General features: G+C 42.1%; 1 protein-coding gene across 1 annotated transcript in view; it reads right to left on the bottom strand.

Moving 5' to 3' along the window:
- Positions 1-2,958: 2,958 nt before the first annotated feature.
- ASL (argininosuccinate lyase) overlaps positions 2,959-22,099 on the bottom strand; it is a 53,829-nt gene continuing 34,688 nt past the window's right edge. Inside the window, exons 10-17 of the mRNA XM_040336765.1 lie at positions 17,395-17,457; positions 17,179-17,293; positions 14,300-14,384; positions 13,617-13,676; positions 11,319-11,402; positions 10,243-10,323; positions 5,475-5,581; positions 2,959-3,823 (exon numbers count right to left, since the gene is read on the bottom strand). Of these exons, the coding sequence (XP_040192699.1) occupies positions 3,670-3,823; positions 5,475-5,581; positions 10,243-10,323; positions 11,319-11,402; positions 13,617-13,676; positions 14,300-14,384; positions 17,179-17,293; positions 17,395-17,457 (749 nt within the window). The 3' untranslated portion in view covers positions 2,959-3,669. The remainder of the gene's footprint in view (positions 3,824-5,474; positions 5,582-10,242; positions 10,324-11,318; positions 11,403-13,616; positions 13,677-14,299; positions 14,385-17,178; positions 17,294-17,394; positions 17,458-22,099) is intronic.

A 22,099-nucleotide genomic window follows, 5' to 3' on the forward strand; every position in this document is an offset into this window, starting at 1 on the left:
ATTTTCAAGGCCGCAACTTGGTCATCTGTGCTTACGTTCACTAATTCCTATCAGGTGAACATAAGACGGCAAGAGGATGCAGCTTTTTGGCGCTGTATGCTGCAGGCAGCATTATAGGTCCTCACGTCTGATGGCGGTCTGCGTTGTTGGTGTCTCCCTCCCCTCAGTAAGCATTGCTTTGGGACATCCCACATGTAATGGCTATGCGGCTCTGTGTCCCGTGATGTACGATAAAGAAAATAGGATTTTTATAACAGCTTACCTGTAAAATCCTTTTCTTGGAGTACATCACGGGACACAGAGCTCCCACCCCTCTTGTTTGGGGATATTGGGACACTTATTGCTTTGCTACAAAAACTGAGGTACTCCCAGTAGGGGAGGGGTTATATAGGGAGGGAACTTCCTGTTTAATTGATTACACCAGTGTCCATCACCTGAAGGTAGACTCTATAACCCACATGTAATGGCTATGCGGCTCTGTGTCCCGTGATGTACTCCAAGAAAAGGATTTTACAGGTAAGCTGTTATAAAAATCCTATTTTCTCGTCGAAATGCCGCTTCGGGTTTGCAAATTAGCACTTACGGAGATCCACAAAGTATTAGTTTGCCGTCGCAATATTAGGGCTGCTTTTACAAGGCCTAAACTGTTTAGGCCTTGTAAAAGTAGACCCTTCTATCCCGCGTCGCCGTCTTTTTTTTTTCAATTTTTTTTTTCCCGCTGCAACTCGTATTTTTTTTTTTACGCCCTTCGCGATTCTCAAAACCCGGCGCAACGTAAAACCGCGCAAAGCACGTCGGGAAAATGACGTTGTGAGCATGCGCAGTACGGCCGGCGCGGGAGCGCGCCTAATTTAAATGGGACTCGCCCCATTAAATTAGGAACGCCTTGCGCCGGCCGGATTTAAGTTACACAGCCGAAAATTTCTAGGTAAGTGCTTTATGGATCGGGCACTTTTCCGGCAGTGTAACTTAAATCCGAATATTTAAGTTACACCGGCTGGCTGTGGATCTGGCCCATGGCTCATAAACGTGTTTAAAGCGGCATAGTGTTGAATCCTGACATGTTACGCCCTATGTATTGGGCTTCCTCGGGGGATGCTATCAGCATAAGGTATCAGCCTTCCTGTATTTCTGAAATAGCACTTAGAATGAGGTCATAAAATTTATAAAAAAAAACTTGAAGTGCTAAATCAACTAAACAGCCTAAAGTTGGCCACTGGAGGCAGATACGGAGAAAATTAGATTAGGATCACATAAGCTACATGTCTCCCCGTATGTCTCTGGCCTTTGAATACATTTATGACCTCATTCTAAGTGCTGTTTCAGAAATACAGGAAGGCTGATACCCTATGCGGAAAATGCATAAAGGAAATTAAAACTTTTTATTTACACAGTTTTTAAAATGTAATAAGACTTTTTGTATACAGCATGGACATACAATTACACCCCAGAATATATTCTGCTTCTGCTCGAGTATAGGGATATCACATGAGTGAGATATTTTTAATGTTTGGACTTATTATGTACCGGAACCTTGTATCTTGCATATTACAAAAATCAACCAACATTGGATCAAAAATATTGAATTGTAATGCTCACCTATGTGCAAGGGGTCAGGGAACATAGCTTAATGTAGTATCACCTAAAGCATTCCCCATTTAATCCTATAAACCAAGCAAACGTAGCCTATTGGTAGGTGACTGCCTCCAGGAATGCTATGTTTACTGACGTAGGAAGTACTGGAGGCTGAACATAGTTCCTGTGGTTCCAGAAATGCAGTTGTCCATAAGGATTGGCAGTGACTGGTGTCTCACAGGAAAGTAGTCAGTCGGACATGCAGATGGGGCAGTTGAGACAGCAGGCAGAGATGTAGTAAATAAAACAGGCAAAGGATCGATCCAGCAGCAGGCAGAATTGTGGTGAAAGAACATAACAGGGTCAGTGCAGGCAGCAGGCAAGACTGCACTGATTAGGAATGCTGTTGCTGGCTGCAATAGCTCTCGGGACACTGTCCAGATGGGATGATATTTGAAGACACTGTTGATGACTGCACTGATCCTGGTGTGGCTGGCGATCAGGAACATTATTGCTGGCTGTACTGGCCTGGCAACACTGAAACTTATGTGGCAGCATTCAGGAACACTGCTGTTGGCTTAAAGTGGTCTGGTGACACTGGGATTGGTATAGCAGGGATCATGAACACTTTAATTGACTTACATTGCTCTGGTGACAATGGGACTCATGTGGCAGTGATCACAAACATTGTTGCTGGCTGAACTGGTCTGGTTACACTGTGGTGGGAATTATGTAGTGGTCATATACACTGTTTCTGGCTTACACTGGTCTGGTGACACTGTACTGGTGTGGTGGCAATGATGAACACTGTTGCTGGCTTACACTGGGATTGGTGTGGTAGTAATCAGGAACACAGTTGTCAGAATACACTGGTCTTTTGATATTGGGACTGGTGTGGAGGTGATAAGAAACACTGTTTTTGGCTTACACTGGTCTGGTGACTCTGTAATGGTGTGGCAGCAAACCCTGTTGCTTGCTTGACACTGGGACTGGTGTGGAAGAGATCAGGAACACTGTTGTCCACTTAAACTGGTCTGGTGACACTGACACTGGTGTGGTGCCAATCAAAAACACTGTTGCTGGCTGGCTCAATATAGTGACACTGCACTGGGGTGGCTGGTGATCAGAAACACTGGCTGCTCTACTCACACTGTTCTGTGGATACAGCAGACCACAGAGCATGATGCTGCATGTACTAGAGGGCATGCAGAAATTGCACAAAGGGGAGGCCGCTGGACAGCTGTACTAATTGTTCATGGTCAAGCATGCAGGAGTGAACGCCTATTGGCCCTTCTACATCTATGGCCACCTTCAAATTATTTTAAAGTCAAGGAATAAACAGCAATGAACTGAAGAGAATACAAATAAAAAAAATAAACACAATAGGGATTAATAATATTTTAATTATAGTCATGTAACCTGCCATCTTTGTAAATATACTGTTTCTATGTATAAAATTATAATAACTAAATACTATTTGGCATCTCTGAAAATTGTTTCTACTTCCAACTACTTTCATCAATTACACTGTTTCTTATAGAAGCAACTGAAATCATTATTTAAGATGAAGTCCAGGCAGATTTAAAAGACACAAAATGATTGCAACTCTGTATTGATTACATTTTTTTTTTTTTTTTTTTTTTTAAACAAGCAGTGTAAGTAACCGAATTTCACTTTGAATTAGCCTCTTGCATAACAAAGCCTAGACTTAGAGAGGGAGAAGCAGTAAGGTGCTGTAGTGTTCATGTGCTAGCAAGGGATAAGGTGATTGGAGGGGGGGAGCAGAGTGACAAAGCGATGAACTCAGTGTGCAGCTTCTCCTTTCATTGCACAGGCTAGGGGTGGTGAAAAGTCTTGTTAGTGTTTCTTAACTACAACAGGAAAATATTACGTTTCCTGCTCTGCCAGAGAGGGATATGCTGGGTGACAGAGCGATAAAAAAAAATCAAGACTTGATGATCATACAAATCCTTTGGCATGTAAAACAAATCCCTTTATTTTACCTCTGTATCTGCGTTTCCTGGCGTTCAGCTTAAAATATGACTAACATATCTTTGTGTTCTCTATCAAATCTACTATGGTCCAATTATCCCATTATATCACGGACTCTAGTGATTTTTTTAGCCAGGTTCTCAGCTGTTCCACCTGTGCCACCACAGAACTCTTTGCTGTTCCTCCTGCTGCTGTGTACTGCTCCACACTGTTGGTGTAGTTCCACACCTTGGACACATCGTTGCTGAAGAGGGGGCTGCAGGAACAAAGAAGCAGCAAATCAGCGATCTATTTAATAAGAGACTAACAGTTTTTACATTCTTATATACCACACAAGCATTTTGCCTGCTGATAAAACACCATTTCCCTAGTCTATGCAAAATTGTACAGCAATCCCCAGAAGCAGAAAATACAGACTCTATTTATAAAGGGCACATACTTCAGACTGGAAGGTGTCTGTATCAATCTCACTGCTAGGAGCTGTTGCAGAACAGACAGACAGAAACCCCTTTTCAAATCAGATTCTGTCTATGGACAGCAAGCATGGAATAAGTGTAGACACAAATAAAATAATTTATAACAGCGGTCTGTTTTTCTCCACCAATATGTTCAATACACTGGAAAGGACAGGAGAATGAATTAATGAATGTGGCTTCTGTGGGGAAATATAGGCCCAGATTCACGTAGAACGGCGTATCTTTATGCCGGCGTAGCGCACCTCATATGCGCTACGCCGACGTAACTGTGAGAGGCAAGTGCAGTATTCACAAAGCACTCGCTCCCAAACTTGCGCCGGCGTAAATTGGCCGGCGTAAGCCTGCCTAATTCAAAGTAGGAAGGTAGTGGGCGTGTTCCATTTAAATTAACCGTGACCCCATGTAAATGAAGGGCTGAACAAACGGCGCATGCGCGCGCATGCTCAGAATCACGTTGCATATACTCCATAAGATACGATGGCTCAATGCCTTCGACGTGAAAGTAACCTACGCCCACAGCCCCATTCACATACAACTTACGCAAACGACGTAAAATCCGACAGCTGTTCCGACGTTCATACCCTAACATGACTTACCCCTGCTTTATGAGGCTTAACTTTACGCCGGACATACGCCTTACGTAAACGGCGTAGATTACAGCGACGGGCGTAAGTACGTTCCTGAATCGGCATATCTTGGTCTTTTACATATTCTATGCATAAATCAATGGAAGCGCCCCTTGCGGCCAGCATAAATATGCGCCCAAGATACGACAGCGTAGGAGACTTACGTTGGTCGTATCAAGGCAAAATTCAGGCGTATCTTGTTTCCTGAATAAGGCACATAGATACGACGGCGCATCTGTAGACTTACGCGGCGTATCAGAAGATATGTCGGCGTAAGTCCTTTCTGAATCGGGGCCATAGAGTTCTTCTTTGGGATATGCTAATATGGTTATAAATGGGGCCAAGAGTGATGACAACATGCCACCTATATAACCTACTTGGAAGGGGGGTAGCTTTAGAACCTAATATTAAAGCAGAACTCTAGACACATCGGTTTTAATGTAAAGTTCAAATTCCTGCTTCCTCCAAGAGCCATTTTATGTTTAATAGCAAATGTTGAGATTATGTTGTGATTGCGTGAACTAAAAGGATTTTATATTCTGTGATGTACAAAAAAAGGGTTGCCATGGTTTTATTATACATTTCCTTGGCTTTCAGAAAATATATGGTTTGGGAGTCTTTAACAAACTTTCAGATCCATAATCGGAAAAAAAATTATAGTAAAATTGTCCAGACAGCAAAAAAGAGTTAAAAAAGACACTGCTGGGAAAGTTATCTGACTTGCCTCTATCTCAGTATTAACTATCCTGTTAAATCATATGTTCATTCCAATTTGGATATGTTCATTTCAAACCATATAACACACCTGATGCTCTTCAAGTCTTCCAAAGAGAGTTTATTGAGAGGAATTCCTTTAGTTTCAGCTAGCTGAACCGCTTTACCAGAGAGTCCATGTGCTTGTCTGAAGGGCATCTGTTGTCACAAACAAGAAGATTTTATCTTTTTATAACTCACCACTTACAGTGAGGGGAAAAAGTATTTGATCCCCTGCTGATTTTGTACATTTGCCCACTGACAAAAAAATTATCAATCTATAATTTTAATGGTAGGTTTATTTTAAAATGTGAGAGGCAGAAAAACAACAAAAATATCCAGAAAAACGCATTTCAAAAAAGTTATAAATTGATTTGCATTTTATTGAGTGAAAGAAGTACCGTATTTATCGGGGTATTGTGTTCTCCGGCGTATAGTGCGCACCCCTAATGTGGACCCGCAATTCCTGTAAAAAATTTTTTTTAGTACTTACAGTTTAGGTGTCTTGCGCGGCGTCCATCGGCGGCCTCGTCGGGTCCGGCATCCGTCTGCGGCTTCGGTGGTGTCCTCCCGGCTTCTCCCGCGCTGTCTCCCTGTCGAATCGCCGCTTCCCATGCTCAGTTTGAATGCCTGTGCAGTACACTCGGCTACATTCGGCCAGGCTCAGCTTCGCTCGTGCTTACGCTCTGTGACGTTTATGCGTGAGCACGAGCGAAGCCGAGCCTGGCCGAATGTAGCCGAGTGTACTGCACTCGGTATATGTCGGCGCAGGCATTCAAACTGAGCGCGGGAAGCGGGTATCGGCGTATATCGCGCACCCACAATTTTCCCCTTATTTTAAGGGGAAAAAAGTGCACGGTATACGTCCATAAATACGGTATTTGATCCCCTATCAATCAGCAAGATTCCTGGCTCCCATGTATCTTCTATCCAGGTAACGAGCTGAGATTGGGAGCACACTTAAAGGATGTGCTCCTAATCTCAGCTTGTTACCTGTATAAAAGACACCTGTCCACAGAAGCAGATCAGTTTCCAATCTCTCCACCATGGCCAAGACCAAAGAGCTGTCCAAGGATGCCAGGGACAAGATTGTAGACCTGCACAAGGCTGGAATGGGCTACTCAACCATTGCTAAGCAGCTTGGTGGGAGGATGACAACTGTTGGTGTGATGTGCAAATGGAAAAACACAAAATAGCTGTCAATCTCCCTCGATCTGTGGCTCCATGCAAGATCATGGAGTTTCAATGATCATGAGAACGGTAAGGAATCAGCCCAGAACTACATAGGAGAATCTTTTCAGTGATCTCAAGGCAGCTGGGACCATAGTCACCAAGAAAACAATTGGTAACACAATAGGCCTTGAAGGACTGAATTCCTGCAGCGCCTGCAAGGTCGCTCTGCTCAAGAAAGCAGATGTATAGGCCCGTCTGAGGTTTGCTAATGAACGTTTAAAAGATTCAGAGGAGAACTGGGTAAAAGTGTTGTGGTCAGATGAGACCAAAAATCGAGCCCCTTTGCATCAACTCAACTCACCATGTTTGGAGGAGGAAGAATGCTGCCTATGACCCCAAGATCACATCCCCACCATCAAACATGGAGGTGAAAACATTGGGCTTTGGGGGTGTTTTTATGCTAGGGGGACAGAACAACTTCACAGCTTTAAAAGGGACGATGGACAGGGCTATACACCGTCAAATCTTGGGTAAGAACCTCCTTCCCTCATCCAAATGGGGCGTGGATGGGTATTTCAGCATGACAATGACCCAAACACACGGCCAAGACAACAAAGGAGTGGCTCAAGAAGAAGCACATTAGGAACCAGAGTGGCCTAGCCAGTCTCCAGACCTTAAAGGGGGTTGTAAAGGTTAATTTTTTAAATAACAAAAACATGTCATACTTACCTCTTCTGTGCAAGGGGCCCAAATCCTCCTGTTCCGGGGTCCCCCAACGACGCTCCTGGCTCCTCCTCTTCTTGCCCCCACAGAAACCCACATTCTCTGGGGGCACTTGTGCAGGCGCGCTCCCGAGTCCTGCTGCTGAGTCCATTGACACAGACAGCATGACTCGCGCCTCCCCTGGCTCCCGTGTCACTGGCTTTGATTGACAGCAGCGGGAGCCAATGCTCCGTTGCGATCAATCCAGCTAATCAGGAACTGAGGCAGAGGCTGAAGCTGCTCTGCTCATCCCCGTCGCTGGAACAATCGGGTTTAGCTAAGTAAAGGGGGGGGGGGGGCTGTTTCACTACAAGAGTTTTTTCACCTTAATGCATTCTATGTATTCTACCTTGAGGGTTTAGAACCCCTTTAATTCCATTGAAAATTTGTGGAGGGAGCTGGAGGTTCAACTTGCCAAACATCAGCCTCGAAACCTTAAAGTGGAGGTTCACCCAAAAAAATCTATTTTTAACACTAGATTGGGCCTAATTACGGGAAGCAGAATCGGGTGTTTTGTTTAAAATCAATGCAGTACTTACCGTTTTACAGATAGATGTTCTCCGCCGCTTCCGGGTATGGTCTTCGGGACTGGGCGTTCCTATTTGATTGACAGCCTTCCGACCGTCGCATACAGCGCGTCACGAGTTTCCGAAAGTAGCCGAACGTCAGTGCGCAGGCGCCGTATAGAGCGGCAACTCGTGACGCGCTGTATGCGACCGTCGAAAGGCTGTCAATCAAATAGGAACGCCCAGTCCCGAAGACCATACCCGGAAGCGGCGGATTCTGCTTCCCGTAACTGGGCCCAATCTAATGTTAAAAATTTTTTTTCGGGTGAACTCCCGCTTTAATGGAGAGGATCTGCAAAGGGTAGTGGGACAAAATCCCTCCTGAGTGTGCAAACCTGGTGGCCAGCTACAAGAAATATCTGACACGTATTAAAATGCAAATCAATTTATAACTTTTGGGGATTTTTTTGTTATTCTGTCTCTCACTGTTAAAATAAACCATTCAAATTATAGACTGATAATTTCTGTCAGTGGGAAAACGTACAAAATCAGCAGGGGATCAAATACTCCCCCCCCCCCCCCTCACTGTAAAAGCAACAATTATAGATTCATAATATGAATGCTATAATATCAAAATTATATGCACACCAAAGAACATGCCTATCATAATATACCTAGAATAAGTATTCTAAAACTGCATTAAGAGATAGTCACTTGTAAGAGACACTCTTCAAAGAAGCAGTGATTGTATTCAGCAAAAAGAGCTTTTGGTCCATATTTTTTAGGTGCCCAACAAGGCAAGCTCAGAGTTTATTTAGGTTTAGCCCTGGTTCACATTGATGTCATTTGACATGTCAAATCGCATGCCAAATCGGCGGCAATGGCAGTGCCCGAATCGGTGCGGCGCTGCACCGATTCCCAAAAGCAGTTTCTGTGCTACTTTTATGCGATTTCAGGTGCGTTTTTCATTGACATCTGTGCAGAAACCTGCACAGATGTCTCATAAATCGGCCCCGAAGTCGGGACTTAAATTGTGCGAGTTCAGCTGAACTCGCACAATTTCATTAGTGCAGTCAGTGTCAACCAAGACTTAAGGTTAAGTTATAGCTGCGTGTTAGGACTAAAGAGACGGGTTGGATTTACTTAAACTGGAGAGTGCAAAATATGGTGCAGCTTTGCTTGGTAGCCAATCGGCCTGTCCAAACCTGGAAGCTGATTGGTTTCTATGCAGAGCTGCACCAGATTTTGCACTCTCCAGTTTTAGTAAATCAACCTCATAGTATCATCACGGTTTAAAATTCCTAACTTATGCATATGTCAGCACAAAAAATGGTTTCCTTTTACAGTATGCCTAATAAAAGCTGATCAAAGGACAATTGCATCTTTGGTACAATTGTCCTTTAGGGCCAGTTCACACCACATGCAGTCCAGTGCATTTTTTTTCTGCATCAAAAACGCATGGAAAGTAGGTTATATGATTTCCAATGGCATAGGTCACACCAGTGCAGTCAGTTCCAGAAAAAAAAGTAGAAGATGCTGCATTTTGCCTGCACAGGACTGTACTGGAGTGACACAAATACAGTAAAAACATAAATGGAAAAAAAATTATCTGGAATGCATCCGGAAAACGCATCAAAAATGCACATGCAGAAACGCATTCTAAACGGATCTGCAGCGCGTTTTGGTGGTGTGAACCGGCCCATAGTTGATTTCTCCTCAGCCCATTGACCTTACTGTGTAGTCCTGCTCTTCACTGCATAACCTTTCCAGTGATAAAAACCCTGTTGGGTCTTCCTCATAATGCCATGCAACCCTATTCAGTCCTATGGATAAGGTAAAGTGGCCTCCAGCGGTCTAGCCAAGTATGGCTTTTCCATATAAAATGAATAGGGCTTTGACACACATGTGCAGTAAGAAAAACACTTTTTGGTGCCAGGCTGGACCACACAGGGTAGATCAGTAGGAGGGAGGTAAGCATTTGAGCTGCTGGACTGCACACTAGAAGGGGAGGGGTATGTTGTGACTGAAGGCCAATCATACCAAAAGGTGCAATTGTGCTTTAAGGGACTTCATAGGCAAAAAAAAGGGGGGGGGGGGCGATTTATTAAGCTGTCAAAGACAGCTGAAAAAGAAAATAGTTACCAATCAGACTTTCCCTTTTTACTAGAAAAATAAAGCATAAAGCAAGTCATTTGGTTACAATAAAGACAACCCCACATCATACATGTAAGAGAGGCGTTTCTACTAGCACACGCAAAACAGTGGTCAGTTTTACAATTACATTACAACATTCAGGGCACTTTATAAATACAAAACTGGCCGGTCCTGACCTGCTAAGAACTTCACAATTTTCTACTATGGCTGTAAATGAAGCCTTACCCCTTTCCTAACCAGATAATAAGCAATGTCTGTAGCCAGCATATCTGGGCTAAGTGCTTTCTCCATACCTTCCTTGTTTATCTGAAATATAAAATGACAAATTAGTACACAGTATATCTTTCAAACATAAAATAATTTAATATAAAATGAAAACAAAATAGAAAATCACTCTTTTCACCCCTAGATACAACTTTTGATTGCACTTCCTTATTAGGCTTCTGTACTCTCTATGGCGCCTTCTCTATAATTGGGTTAATAAATCTGGGTCAACTCTAATCGTCAACTTGCTAGTATTGTTACCATTGAGACCACTTGCTGCACAAGTTCCAACCTATTGGATTCCATGGGTAGTGCATCTTCTTTCCAGTGTTTTACTGAATTAGGTCTATGTCATACATAAATTGCCAGTGACAGGATAGCTAAAAACTGTAAAGAAAACACACCAGTTTCCATGTATTGCTCATGAGAAAAAGATGCCAGTAAAGGAGTGACATCTCGCTCATCCAGCAATTGAGGGAGGGACATATAGAAACAGGTGAGAGAGTATATTTCTACCCTGTTAAGCCATGATTAGCAATCCTGTTGATAAGCTGTCACCTACGATAAAAATCGCTTGTATGTCATAGCCCTAGGCCTGTAATGCTGCATACACACGATCGGAATTTCTGACAAAAAAAGTTTGATGTGAGCTTTTGGTCGGAAATTCCGACCGTGTGTAGGTCCATCTGACTTTTTCTGTCGGAATTTCTGACAGCAAAAATTTGAGAACTGGTTCTCAAATTTTCCGACGGGAAAAGTTCTTGTCGGAAATTCCGATCGTCTGTATGCAATTCTGATGCACAAAATCCTACGCATGCTCGGAAATCATTGAACTTAATTTTTTCTCGGCTCGTCGTAGTGTACGTCACCGCGTTCTTGATGGTCGGAATTTCCGACAACATTTGTGTGACCGTGTGTATGCAACAGAAGTTTGAGCCAAAATTCAGTCAGAAAAACATCCACGTTTTTGTTGTCAGAATTTCCGATCGTGTGTACGGGGCATAAGACTGTGAATAAATACAATAGAAATATTTTACCTGTAATGTGGAGATCACTCCAGAAGCCACTTGAAGTACAGCACACACTGTATCATAAACATCAAACATGGCTTCTTTGTCTTCCTATTCAGGGAAACCAAAAATAAATATGCAGCAATTATTTTCTAAAACAATTACATTCAATAGACATACAAAATAGGTGTGCTTATTACAACTGGTATTATAGCTTCAAATCATCAAATTTATGAAGTTAAATGTGTATTAGAAATAATAAATTTAAGTTCAAAACCATAACTGAGTCCAAAGCTCATCCAATTTTTCCACCATTAGAAATCTATATATATAAAACTCAACGTGTGTGTGTATGTATGTATGTATGTATGTATGTATGTATGTATGTATGTTCCAGCATCACGTCCAAACGGCTAAAGATATTAACATGAAACTTGGCACACATGTTACTTATATGTCAGCAACAAACATAGGATAGGTGGTTTAACCCTTACCCACCCCCATTTGCCATGGTCGGGGTTTTTCTTTAAAGTCCCATTCAACTCTATTGCCGGGTACACACAAGAGGATTTATCCGCGGAAACAGTCCTCCGGACCATATCCGCGGATAAATCCTCTGGCGGATTTTGATCTCCTGGTTGTACTAACCAGGAGATCAAAATCCCAGCGGAATTCCGTCCGCGGTGACGTGTCGCGCTGTTGCCGCGATGATGACGCGGCGACATGCGGGGGATGGATTCGGACGGATTGATCCGGTGAGTCTGTACAGACCAGCGGATCAATCCGTTGGAATGGATTCCAGCGGATAGATTTCTTAGCATGTTAGGAAATTTTTATCCGCTGGAAATCCATCCCCGGGGACAAAAATCCGCGGGAACAGATCCGCTGGATTGTACAAACCAGGGGATCTATCCGCTGAAACCGGTCAGCGGATCAATTTCAGCGGATCGATCCTCTTGTGTGTACGGGCATATGGGAAATACATGTTACTTCATAACTTCCAAACGGCTGTAGCTATTTCGATAATACTTGGTCACATGTTACTTATATGTCCACTTAAACTATAGGATAGTCAATTTATCCCTTAACTACCCCCATTTGTGAGGGTCGGGGTTTTTGTTTAAAGTCCCATGCAAATCAATGGGAAATGTATGTTCCCACATAACTTCTGTACGCCTGGAGATATTTCAATAATACCTGGTACACATATTACTTATATGCCAAATAAAAATATATGACAGTTAAATTAACCCTTACCTACACCCTTATATAAAAGATGGGTATATTTATATTACTATGATTTTCCTCCCCAAAAGGTTAAGATAGGAAGACCGGGCAACGCCGGGTATTCAGCTAGTATATATATATATATATATATATATATATATATATATATATATATATATATATATATATATATATAATATAATTGCCAAAATAGTTTAAGTTAGTTAAACTGTCTTTATTTAATATTGGAGCGACAATTCAATATTTTTAATTTGTATGTGATGTTTTCTTTTGCTACCACCAATTGTACTTATTTATGTTAATTGTCAAAACTCAATAAAACAAAATTGACAAGGAAAGAATATAAAAAAAATGCTTTCAGTGCACACAATGCAAACCTCAACTCTTGTGAAAGTGCACAACCCCAGTGCTCCACTGCTGCTTATGGATATAAAAGATCTCAATGCAGGGAGATCAACACGGGCCTAGCTGCCACACAGCTATGGTATTTTCTGGCCCAACATCATCCAGCAACCTATAGAGTGCTTAGCAGCTGTTTCCATAATATCTTATCTTCTGGGCACAAGAAGGGAAGCTAATGAAAGCTGTAAGCAGGGCCAATCCGCCCTGTAGGCTCACTATGCAAAGCGGCGGAGGGCCCCCCAAACTACTAGAAGCCCCGCCTGGTGAGAAGTCATTTCGATTTTGGCCCCTCACCCCGATTCTCAACTCGCTGGCTGCATGGGAGAAGAGGTAAGGAGTCAGCACCCCCCGCTGCTTAGTTTAATGTAAGATGTCATTTCCGACAGCAGAACACTCCCTCCCCCCGCTTCTCAACTTTAATGTGACATGTCGTTTTGCTTAGGGCCCCAGGGAGGTCAGGATCTGCACTGGCAGTAAGTGACAAAATATAGTGGTTAACAAATGTGGAATTACTTCAACGCTACTTGCTTGGGTAGTGTGCTTTAAAATTCAGACCTAGTACATTGTAATACAGATTTATAAAGCAGCAGTCACAGACTGTCAGCTGAAATGTCACACTGCTGAACCATTTTAGAGCCTTGTAGTAAACAGATGGACTAGGTAGGTAGCTCTTACCTGAAGGTCCTTGTTGTAGGTGCTGGGAAGGCCTTTCAGTGTCATAAGGAAACCAGAGCACTGCAAAAAGGCACACAAGCTATTTTATCAGGTTTCATATTTACTGCAGTAAAACAGTTACTCATTCATTGGCAAAAGGAGGAATGTATTTAATTGTATTGGAAAGATATAAGTAGTATGGGAAAAAATTAACTTAGAAAGAAAAAAAGACCAAAAACCCAATTACCCATGCAAAAAACATTTTGGGAAAAAAAGAGAACATGTCCTTTTCCTAATTCCATCTGAATTTCCGACGTAAAAAGTCTGATAGGGCATACACACGGTCGCAATATCCGATGAAAAAAAAAATCGGAGAGGTCTCAAGAACCCAAGTGCTACCACATAGGCTGCCTAAGAACTTTGGGTCTCTGAGTAGATGCCCAAACTTTGGCATTGACACTGGGCCAACAGTTACAAGTATTTTCAAATTTGAGGGTGTTGCTAGAAGGCAAAAATGTGTTAACATCACTAAACAGTGCAGGTTGTGTCAATTTCTATGGCAATGAAAGAAGTATGCATACTCATTAGTGGCATGTGCAGCATAATTGTATGGCAACCAGTATGCAAAAAGAAACATTTTAATATGGTGCTGCACCCTTTCTCCCCGAAGGCTTCACCTAAATATTTCATAATACTTAACATACTCGACCAAAGACACGTCCAGCTTTGCTGCGGATAAGTTCCAAGCTGTCAGGGTTCTTCTTCTGAGGCATCAAACTGCTTCCAGTACTGAGAAGAAAAAGATAAAGTCCTCAGTGTCTAATAACATATTTCCATGGAAATGTATTGTCCCATATTTTTTTTTATTTGTTCCTGTTCTATAACTCAGTTGTCATCAACCCTGTCCTCAGGGCCCGCTAACAGGTCAGATTTTATGTATTACCATGGGGAGATTCGGACTAAAATACTGCAATCATTGAGCAGCAACTGATATCACCTGTGATGTATTTCAGTTATCTTGCAAACCTGGCCTGTTAGTGGGCCCTGAGGTCAGTAAGCTTCCCCCATCATCCAAGCTGTTCTGGCTGGGGGTTAGTCAGTGTACTCGCCCCCTCCATTGGGACTACATCCCTGCAGGAGAGACGCACATCCAGAACAGCTCGGATGATGGGGGCAAGCTTACTGAGGAGAAACAGGAAGTGAGAAATTCAGACAAAGAAAAAAAACATTTAGAAGGGAAATCAAAGGAAAAGGTTAGTGAACCAACAATGCACTAGCTTAAAGGAACCTATTTAGAAAATAAAAAATGAACCTTTACAACCCCATTAAGGGCTGTCTCCAGGTAACAGCAACACTGTATTTTTAGTTGGTGTCCATTAAATTTTTTTAGTGTAATATTTACCTAAAAGCAGTTCACAGATTTGTACGCGTTTTCTTTTGCTCATTTTCATTATTGTATCATACACACACACACACACACACACACACACACTTAAATGCATGTGCCCAATGCTATTGCGGATAAAGTTCTGCTTAACAAGACCATTCTGGGCTCTTTGTGCTATAACCAGCATAGTAGTTGAAAGATCTGCTATATCATTCGCTTTGCCCTCTCCCCGCAGGGATGTAGTCCCAAGGGAGGGGGTGAGCACGCTTACTAACGCCCAGCCAGAACAGCTCGGATGATGGTGGCAAGCTTACTGAGGAGAAACAGGAAGTGAGAAATTCAGACAAAGAAAAAAAACATTTAGAAGGGAAATCAAAGGAAAAGGTAAGTGAACCAACAATGCACTAGCTTAAAGGAACCTATTTAGAAAATAAAAAACAAACCTTTACAACCCCTTTAACAGCAAGATTGCCAAAACTTGTACACTTTATAGACTAAAGCAGGGGTGGCCCAAGACAGATATGAATACAAGCAATACAAAATTGTAAACTTAAAAATGTTGATTTTAATTTTTTTGGGGAGGGGGTTGTAAAAATGGGTTTACACTTAACAAACATGCATTTTCCTGAAGAAAAAAAATATATCCCACTCTTCACAATTACGCTTTATTCATGTCATCAGTTTTCAGCAGCACTTATATTGGTGAGCAACTATTTTCAAGGATGCAGCATGTGAAGGGCAAAAAATTAGAAACAAAACATCTGATGAGCACCTTGAAAACTCATTGAGAATTGCTACAACATCCATCGAATCAGATATTGATGTTTTATGCCTTGTTTCCACTGAACGGAACGGTTCGGGTCAGTATGTTTGGAACGGTTTAGAATGGACCGGTGTATTCTCGTGAGTGTTTCCACTGCAAATCGAAACGTCGGGACCATACAGGATTTAGAAAAAATGCCTAGCGCGTCCACCAATCAGTGAGATGTATTTGTAGGTCCGCCCTAATGGAACCGTTCCATTTCTATGGCCCCACATCTGAAGCAGGACCCAGAATGGTCCGGTACGGTTCGCTTTTATGGCACGCTTTCATAATGGAAATACCCAAAATAGCGTACCGAACCGATCCGCTCAGTGGAAACGAGGCATTAGTTTATTAAAAACAGTGTCAAACATGTTGCCATTTTTACTTTAATTATAAAAAGCATTAATGTCCCAAAAGAGTGAAGTTTTATTACTCATAAGTACATTATCTACAGTATATCAGTGTAATGGAATGACCCGTGATACTCTGAGACTTTTGAAGGATGCGGTGTACTCCTGTGCCAGCTTCACCAATGACTCTTGGGTCTAGGGTCATCCTATGTCCCTTAGGGGCATAGGATGACTGAGAAATGATATCATAAATTACATGAGATGGGACATTACTGATAATTCATGTATTGCAGGATATCTTGAAATATTACAAGTTGTTCCTTATGAACAGGTCAATAGACTGTTGAGGTGTTAATTGAGTCGGGCTCCTAAGATATTCCATTGTCCATTGTGTGATGCTAATACTGTTTTGTGTCTATTGTACTAATTAAGTCTGTAAAGGTCAGATGTCTAACTTTGAGGTGTTAATTGAGTCTGGCTTCTAAAAGACCTTTCATTGTGGATGCTAATGACACTGTATGGTGTGAAAATACTATTGATGATGATAATATGTGATGTGAATAGCAGATGAGAGTCATAACGTCTGACTTCTCAGGTTTAGTAATTAGGTCATGTTAATTATGTCAGACCGGTGCCGAAAAGTCTGTGGGATGTGTATTGGAGACTCGTTAGCCCCCCCCATTGTGTGATGTGTGGGTGGATTGTGTCTTTGTCCCTGTGATTACTGCAGCATGCTTTTTGGTGTATAAAAGACTGAGTTTTACCATTAAAAGTATTAATTCGTTTTTGAACCAGAGACAGAGCTGTGTGTGTGTCTCGTCCTTCTTGGTGGAATGGAATATCGTGAACGGTGTTAACCCCTGACCGTTACAATCAGTGATCGGTAACTTGTGCGCTGCCTGACTTTTTCTGCTCATCCGGTTATCCTTATTGTTTGTGTATTTTATGTGTGTCCCATAACAATTCAAAAAGATCAAAAGGTTGAACATCCCTGGACTAAAGGAGTACTATCAAGTTTCATTTTAACTTTGTTTTAATCACCTGTAGGAGTCTGACAAGGTAATAAAGCTGAATTCTTTGGTGCTGTAGATAATGAGATCTTCAGACATCTTAGAAAGGTGAGTCGTGCAAAGAGAGGCCCAGAACAAAAACTCAGCTGAAACAAAATAAAAAAAAAAATACCATTGCATCAAGTTATTGAAATAACACTTTTTAAAGAGGGTTAGTTTTTAAATGGAAAAAAAATAAATAATATACCTATAAAGTCCCGCTCACTAGTTGCATCCATGCTATTTATACTGACAGAGTCAAACTCGAGTTCTGTTGGGAAAAGAAAACGCATATAAATACAGTATAACACATATGATATGATACAGGTGCAAAATACAAAGGCCCGGATCCACAAACGAATTACGCTGGCATATCTATTGATACGCCACGTAATTTTGAAAGTTCCCGCGTCGTATCTTTGTTTTGTATCCACAAAACAAGATACGACTGCATCTGGGCTCGATCCGACAGGCGTACGTCTTAGTACGCCATCGGATCTTAGGTGCATTTTTCCGCTGGCCGCTAGGTGGCGTTTCAGTTGAAATCCGCGTTGAGTATGCAAATTAGCTAGATACAGCGATCCACGAACGTACGTCAGGCCGGCGCATTTTTTTACGTTGTTTGCGTTCGGCTTTTTCCGGCGTATAGTTACCCCTGCTATTTGAGGCGCAGCCAATGTTTAGTATGGCCGTCGTTCCTGCGTCAAATTTTAAAAATGTTACGTCGTTTGTGTAAGTCGTTCGCGAATAGGGATTTGCGTAGAATGACGTCACCGTCATAAGCATTGGCTTGTTCCGGTTTAATTTCGAGCATGCACACTGGGATACCCCCACAGATGACGCATGCGCCGTTCAAAAAAAAGTCGTTTACATCGGGTCACGATGTATTTACATAAAACACGCCCCCATCACATCAAATTGAATTGCGCGCCCTTACGCCGCCAAAGATAGACTACGCCGCCGTAACTTACGGCGCAGATTCTTTGAGGATTTGAAAAAAAAAGAAGTTACGGCGGCGTAGTGTATCTTAGATACGCTACGCCCGACGCAAATATGCGCCGATGTACGTGGATCTGCCCCAAAGTGTGTTAAGCCATAGCAACTAATGAATACGTTTTACAGAAGCCAGACCAGTCGATGAGTTTCGATTTTGCTGCAAGTAGAGCTCTTTACAGCTTTGCAACTTGTATCGCACCAAAAAAGAAAGCACCTAAATATCTCTGCCTCCTAGTTTTTGTGGGAGGATGACAGACCTTAATCAGTGAACAGGTTTAATATTATAATTCAGTTTTTGGCAGGCGATGGTAAGCTGAAATAGTTATCACTTTCCTGTATTTTGGAGACGATGTCACGATTTCCTGCACTAGCTTGGGTCTCTGCCAAAACCATGACTAATAATTTCACTCTTCAATTCATTTCACTTAAAGCAATATCCACCAGGGGATCATGACAACATTCTTTGTCTTTGCAATGGATGAGACAGCTAGACAGAATTAGGAATTGTATTTGAAATATCCTGACATATACAAGAATTCTGCATTAACCACTTCAGCCCCGGACCATTTTGCTGGTCAAAGACCAGGCCACTTTTTGCGATTCGGCACTGCTTCGCTTTAACTGACAATTGCGCGGTCATGCTACATGACTCCCAAACAATGTCCTTTTTTCCCCCCACAAATAGAGCTTTCTTTTGGTGGTATCTGATCACCTCTGCGGTTTATTTTTTGCGCTATTAAACAAAAATAGAGCGACAATTTAAAAAAAAACAAAAAAACAAAACAATATTTTTTACTTTTTGCTATAATAAATATTCCCCAAAAATATATAAAAAAAACATTTTTTTCCCCTCAGTTTAGGCCGATACGTATTCTTCTACATAGTTTTGGTAAAATCGCAATAAGCGTTTATTGATTGGTTTGCGCAAAAGTTATAGCGTCTACAAAATAGGTGATAGAATTATGGCATTTTTATTATTATTTTTTTACTAGTAATGGCAGCGATCTGCGATTTTTATCGTGACTGCGACTTTATGGTGGACACATAGGACACTTTTGGGACCATCATCATTTTTACAGTCCCCTGATGAAGTCACGAGGCACGTGATGTAGCGACGTAGGGATTCGGGATCACGTGACACCACCGGAGGCCAACAGAGACACACAAGACGGCGCTGTGTACACCGCGTCCCATATCTATTTTGCACTATTACCTCGTTTTTATGTAAGAGTCCACTTAACCACTTGCTGACGGCCGTACGACTTTGTACGGCCTCAGCGCGGCTCCCAATCCCTAACAGGCCGTCTTTTTACGGCCTCCCCTTTTCGCGTTCCCCGCGCGCGCTCCCGAGCGCGCAGCGGGGAACTGCTGTGCTGGCCGTGTCCCTCGGACACAGCCAGTCACAGATCGCCGTGAACGGCCAATCGGAGCGGCCGTTTCCTAGGCGATCTGTGCGGCCAATGAGAGATGATCTCATATGTTTACATATGAGATCATCTCTCATTCCCGGCTCTCGCAGACAGCGGTGCTGTCAGGGGAGAGAGGAGACGGATCTGTGTCTCTTGTACATAGAGACACAGATCGGTCACCCCCCCAGTCACCCCCCCTCCCCCACAGTTAGAACACTAATTAGGGTACACATTTAACCCCTTCCTCACCCCCTAGTGTTAACCCCTTCCCTGCCAGTCACATTTATACAGTAATTAGTGCATATTTATAGCACTGATTGCAGTATAAATGTGAATGGCGCCAAAAATGTGTCAAAAGTGTCCGATGTGTCCGCCATAACGTCGCAGTCCCAATAAAAATCGCAGATCGCCGCCATTTCTAGTAAAAAAAAAAAAAAAAAAAAAATAATAATTCTGTCCCTTATTTTGTAGGCGCTATAACTTTTGCGCAAACCAGTCGCTTATTGCGATTTTTTTTTTTTTTTTTTTACTAAAAATATGTAGAATACGTATCGGCCTAGACTGAGGATAAAAAAAAAACGTAAAAAAAAAAATTGAGCTATTTATTATAGCAACAAAGTAAAAATATTTTATTTTTTTTCAAAATTGTCGCTCTATTTTTGTTTATAGCGCAAAAAATAAAAACCGCAGAGGTGATCAAATACCACCAAAAGAAAGCTCTATTTGTGGGGAAAAAGGACGTTAATTTTGTTTGGGAGCCACGTCGCACGACCGCGCAATTGTCAGTTAAAGCGACGCAGTGCCGAATCGCAAAAAGTCCTCTGGTCAGGAAGGGGTTTAAGTGCCCAGTAAGGAAGTGGTTAAGCACTTTAATAAAGAAACCCCCCTTTTTTAAACCGTACTTCACTATTGGAAGCATCCGTTTTTTTCCTCTCTCTCCCCCTTACTGTAGCATTGAGCACCTGCACAGATCTGTCATCCGTCTTCGGATCAGAGTCAGTCACAGAGGCAAGTGACCATTGTAGAGGATAACACTGGGAAGGATTGTGACACACATCCCTGGGTACGCATACATCCATGCTACATGCTCACATCCTACTACATTAAGGTGAGTGTTTTTTTGCTCACCATCTTTGTGAAGATTGCCTATTGATGCCCATTGTTCTTCTGATCTAGGACAGTGCCCATCTCTATTACCATTTATTGGTTCACATGTGTTATTCACAGTATATTCAAGATTTTTCACCAGGCATTCAATTTATTTTCTATGTTATGTCATTTATTCACTATAAGCCATCACAGTTTTAGTGGTTGATAGTTTTGAAGGTTGTTGTGGTTATATACTGTATTAGCTTGCTAAAGTGTGTAGCGCTTATCACATTTTTTCTGTCATTTTTACAGCGATCAGTGCTATAAAAATGCACTGATTACTGTGAAAATGCCACTGGAAGTGACAGGGGTTAACCCACTAGGTGGCGCTGAAGGGGTTAAGTGTGCCTAGGGATGTGTTCTAACTGTAGGGGGCATGGGCTGGGTGTGACACGACAGTGATCACAGCTTCCGATTACAGGGAGCTGTGTACACTGTCATGACACTAGTAAGACTGGGGAAATGCTTGTTTACATCAGCATTTCCCCCTTCTTCCTCACCGTGACACAATCGCGGGTATGCCCATGGACATCGAGTCCGCGGGACCTGCGGTCGGAGTCACGGAGCTCCCAGCTCTTAAAGGGGACGTATATATACGTCCTTTTGCCTGCCCATGCCATGCTGCAGACATATATATCAGCGTGCAGCGGGCGGCAAGCCGTTAAAGAATAACACCAGTAAAAAACAACAAGAAAACAAAACGGTATATGCTGCAATAACTTACCTTAATCCAGAGATTTCCTCTGTAGTACTTTCTTTTTACTGCTAGATGTCCTCAGTCTTATGGAAAACATCAACCAACCTACTTCTCTGAGCCCAAATCATCCTAGACCCGCCCCCATCCTGTAACTGGTCAGTAAAAGGAGAAGCAGTACAGTGCTGAGCTCTGTCACTTTGCCTTCTCCTCCAATTAGTATGCTTCTTGTCAATACGTGAAAGGATTGACTCTTTGTGCTGCCTCTCACTCTCCAGCCCTAATGTACAGGGACTGCAAGAGGCTGATATTAGGTCAGGTACTTACACTGCTTGCATTTAAAAAAATACTTTTAATGAGCTATTAGTATTTACACTAGCGCTAGCGCAACATTAATTTATGCCTTTTATATCTGCTTACAGTTCAGCTTTACCCATGAAGGTGCGTCTATACTCAATGATGGTTATTCCTACTGCCCTATACACCAGAAAAATTGACAGATCATAAAAACAATATATATATATATATATATATATATATATTATATATATAAAATCAAAAACTGATCTCAGTCCATCAGCAATGCCTATACTCTGGTTTCTCTTCAGATCGAATAAATCTTTAGCAATGCCTATGGAAAATGTTGGGCATCACATACATATACC

This window comes from Rana temporaria, chromosome 2 (assembly GCF_905171775.1).
Source record: "Rana temporaria chromosome 2, aRanTem1.1, whole genome shotgun sequence".
Classification (NCBI taxonomy): Eukaryota; Metazoa; Chordata; class Amphibia; order Anura; family Ranidae; genus Rana; species Rana temporaria.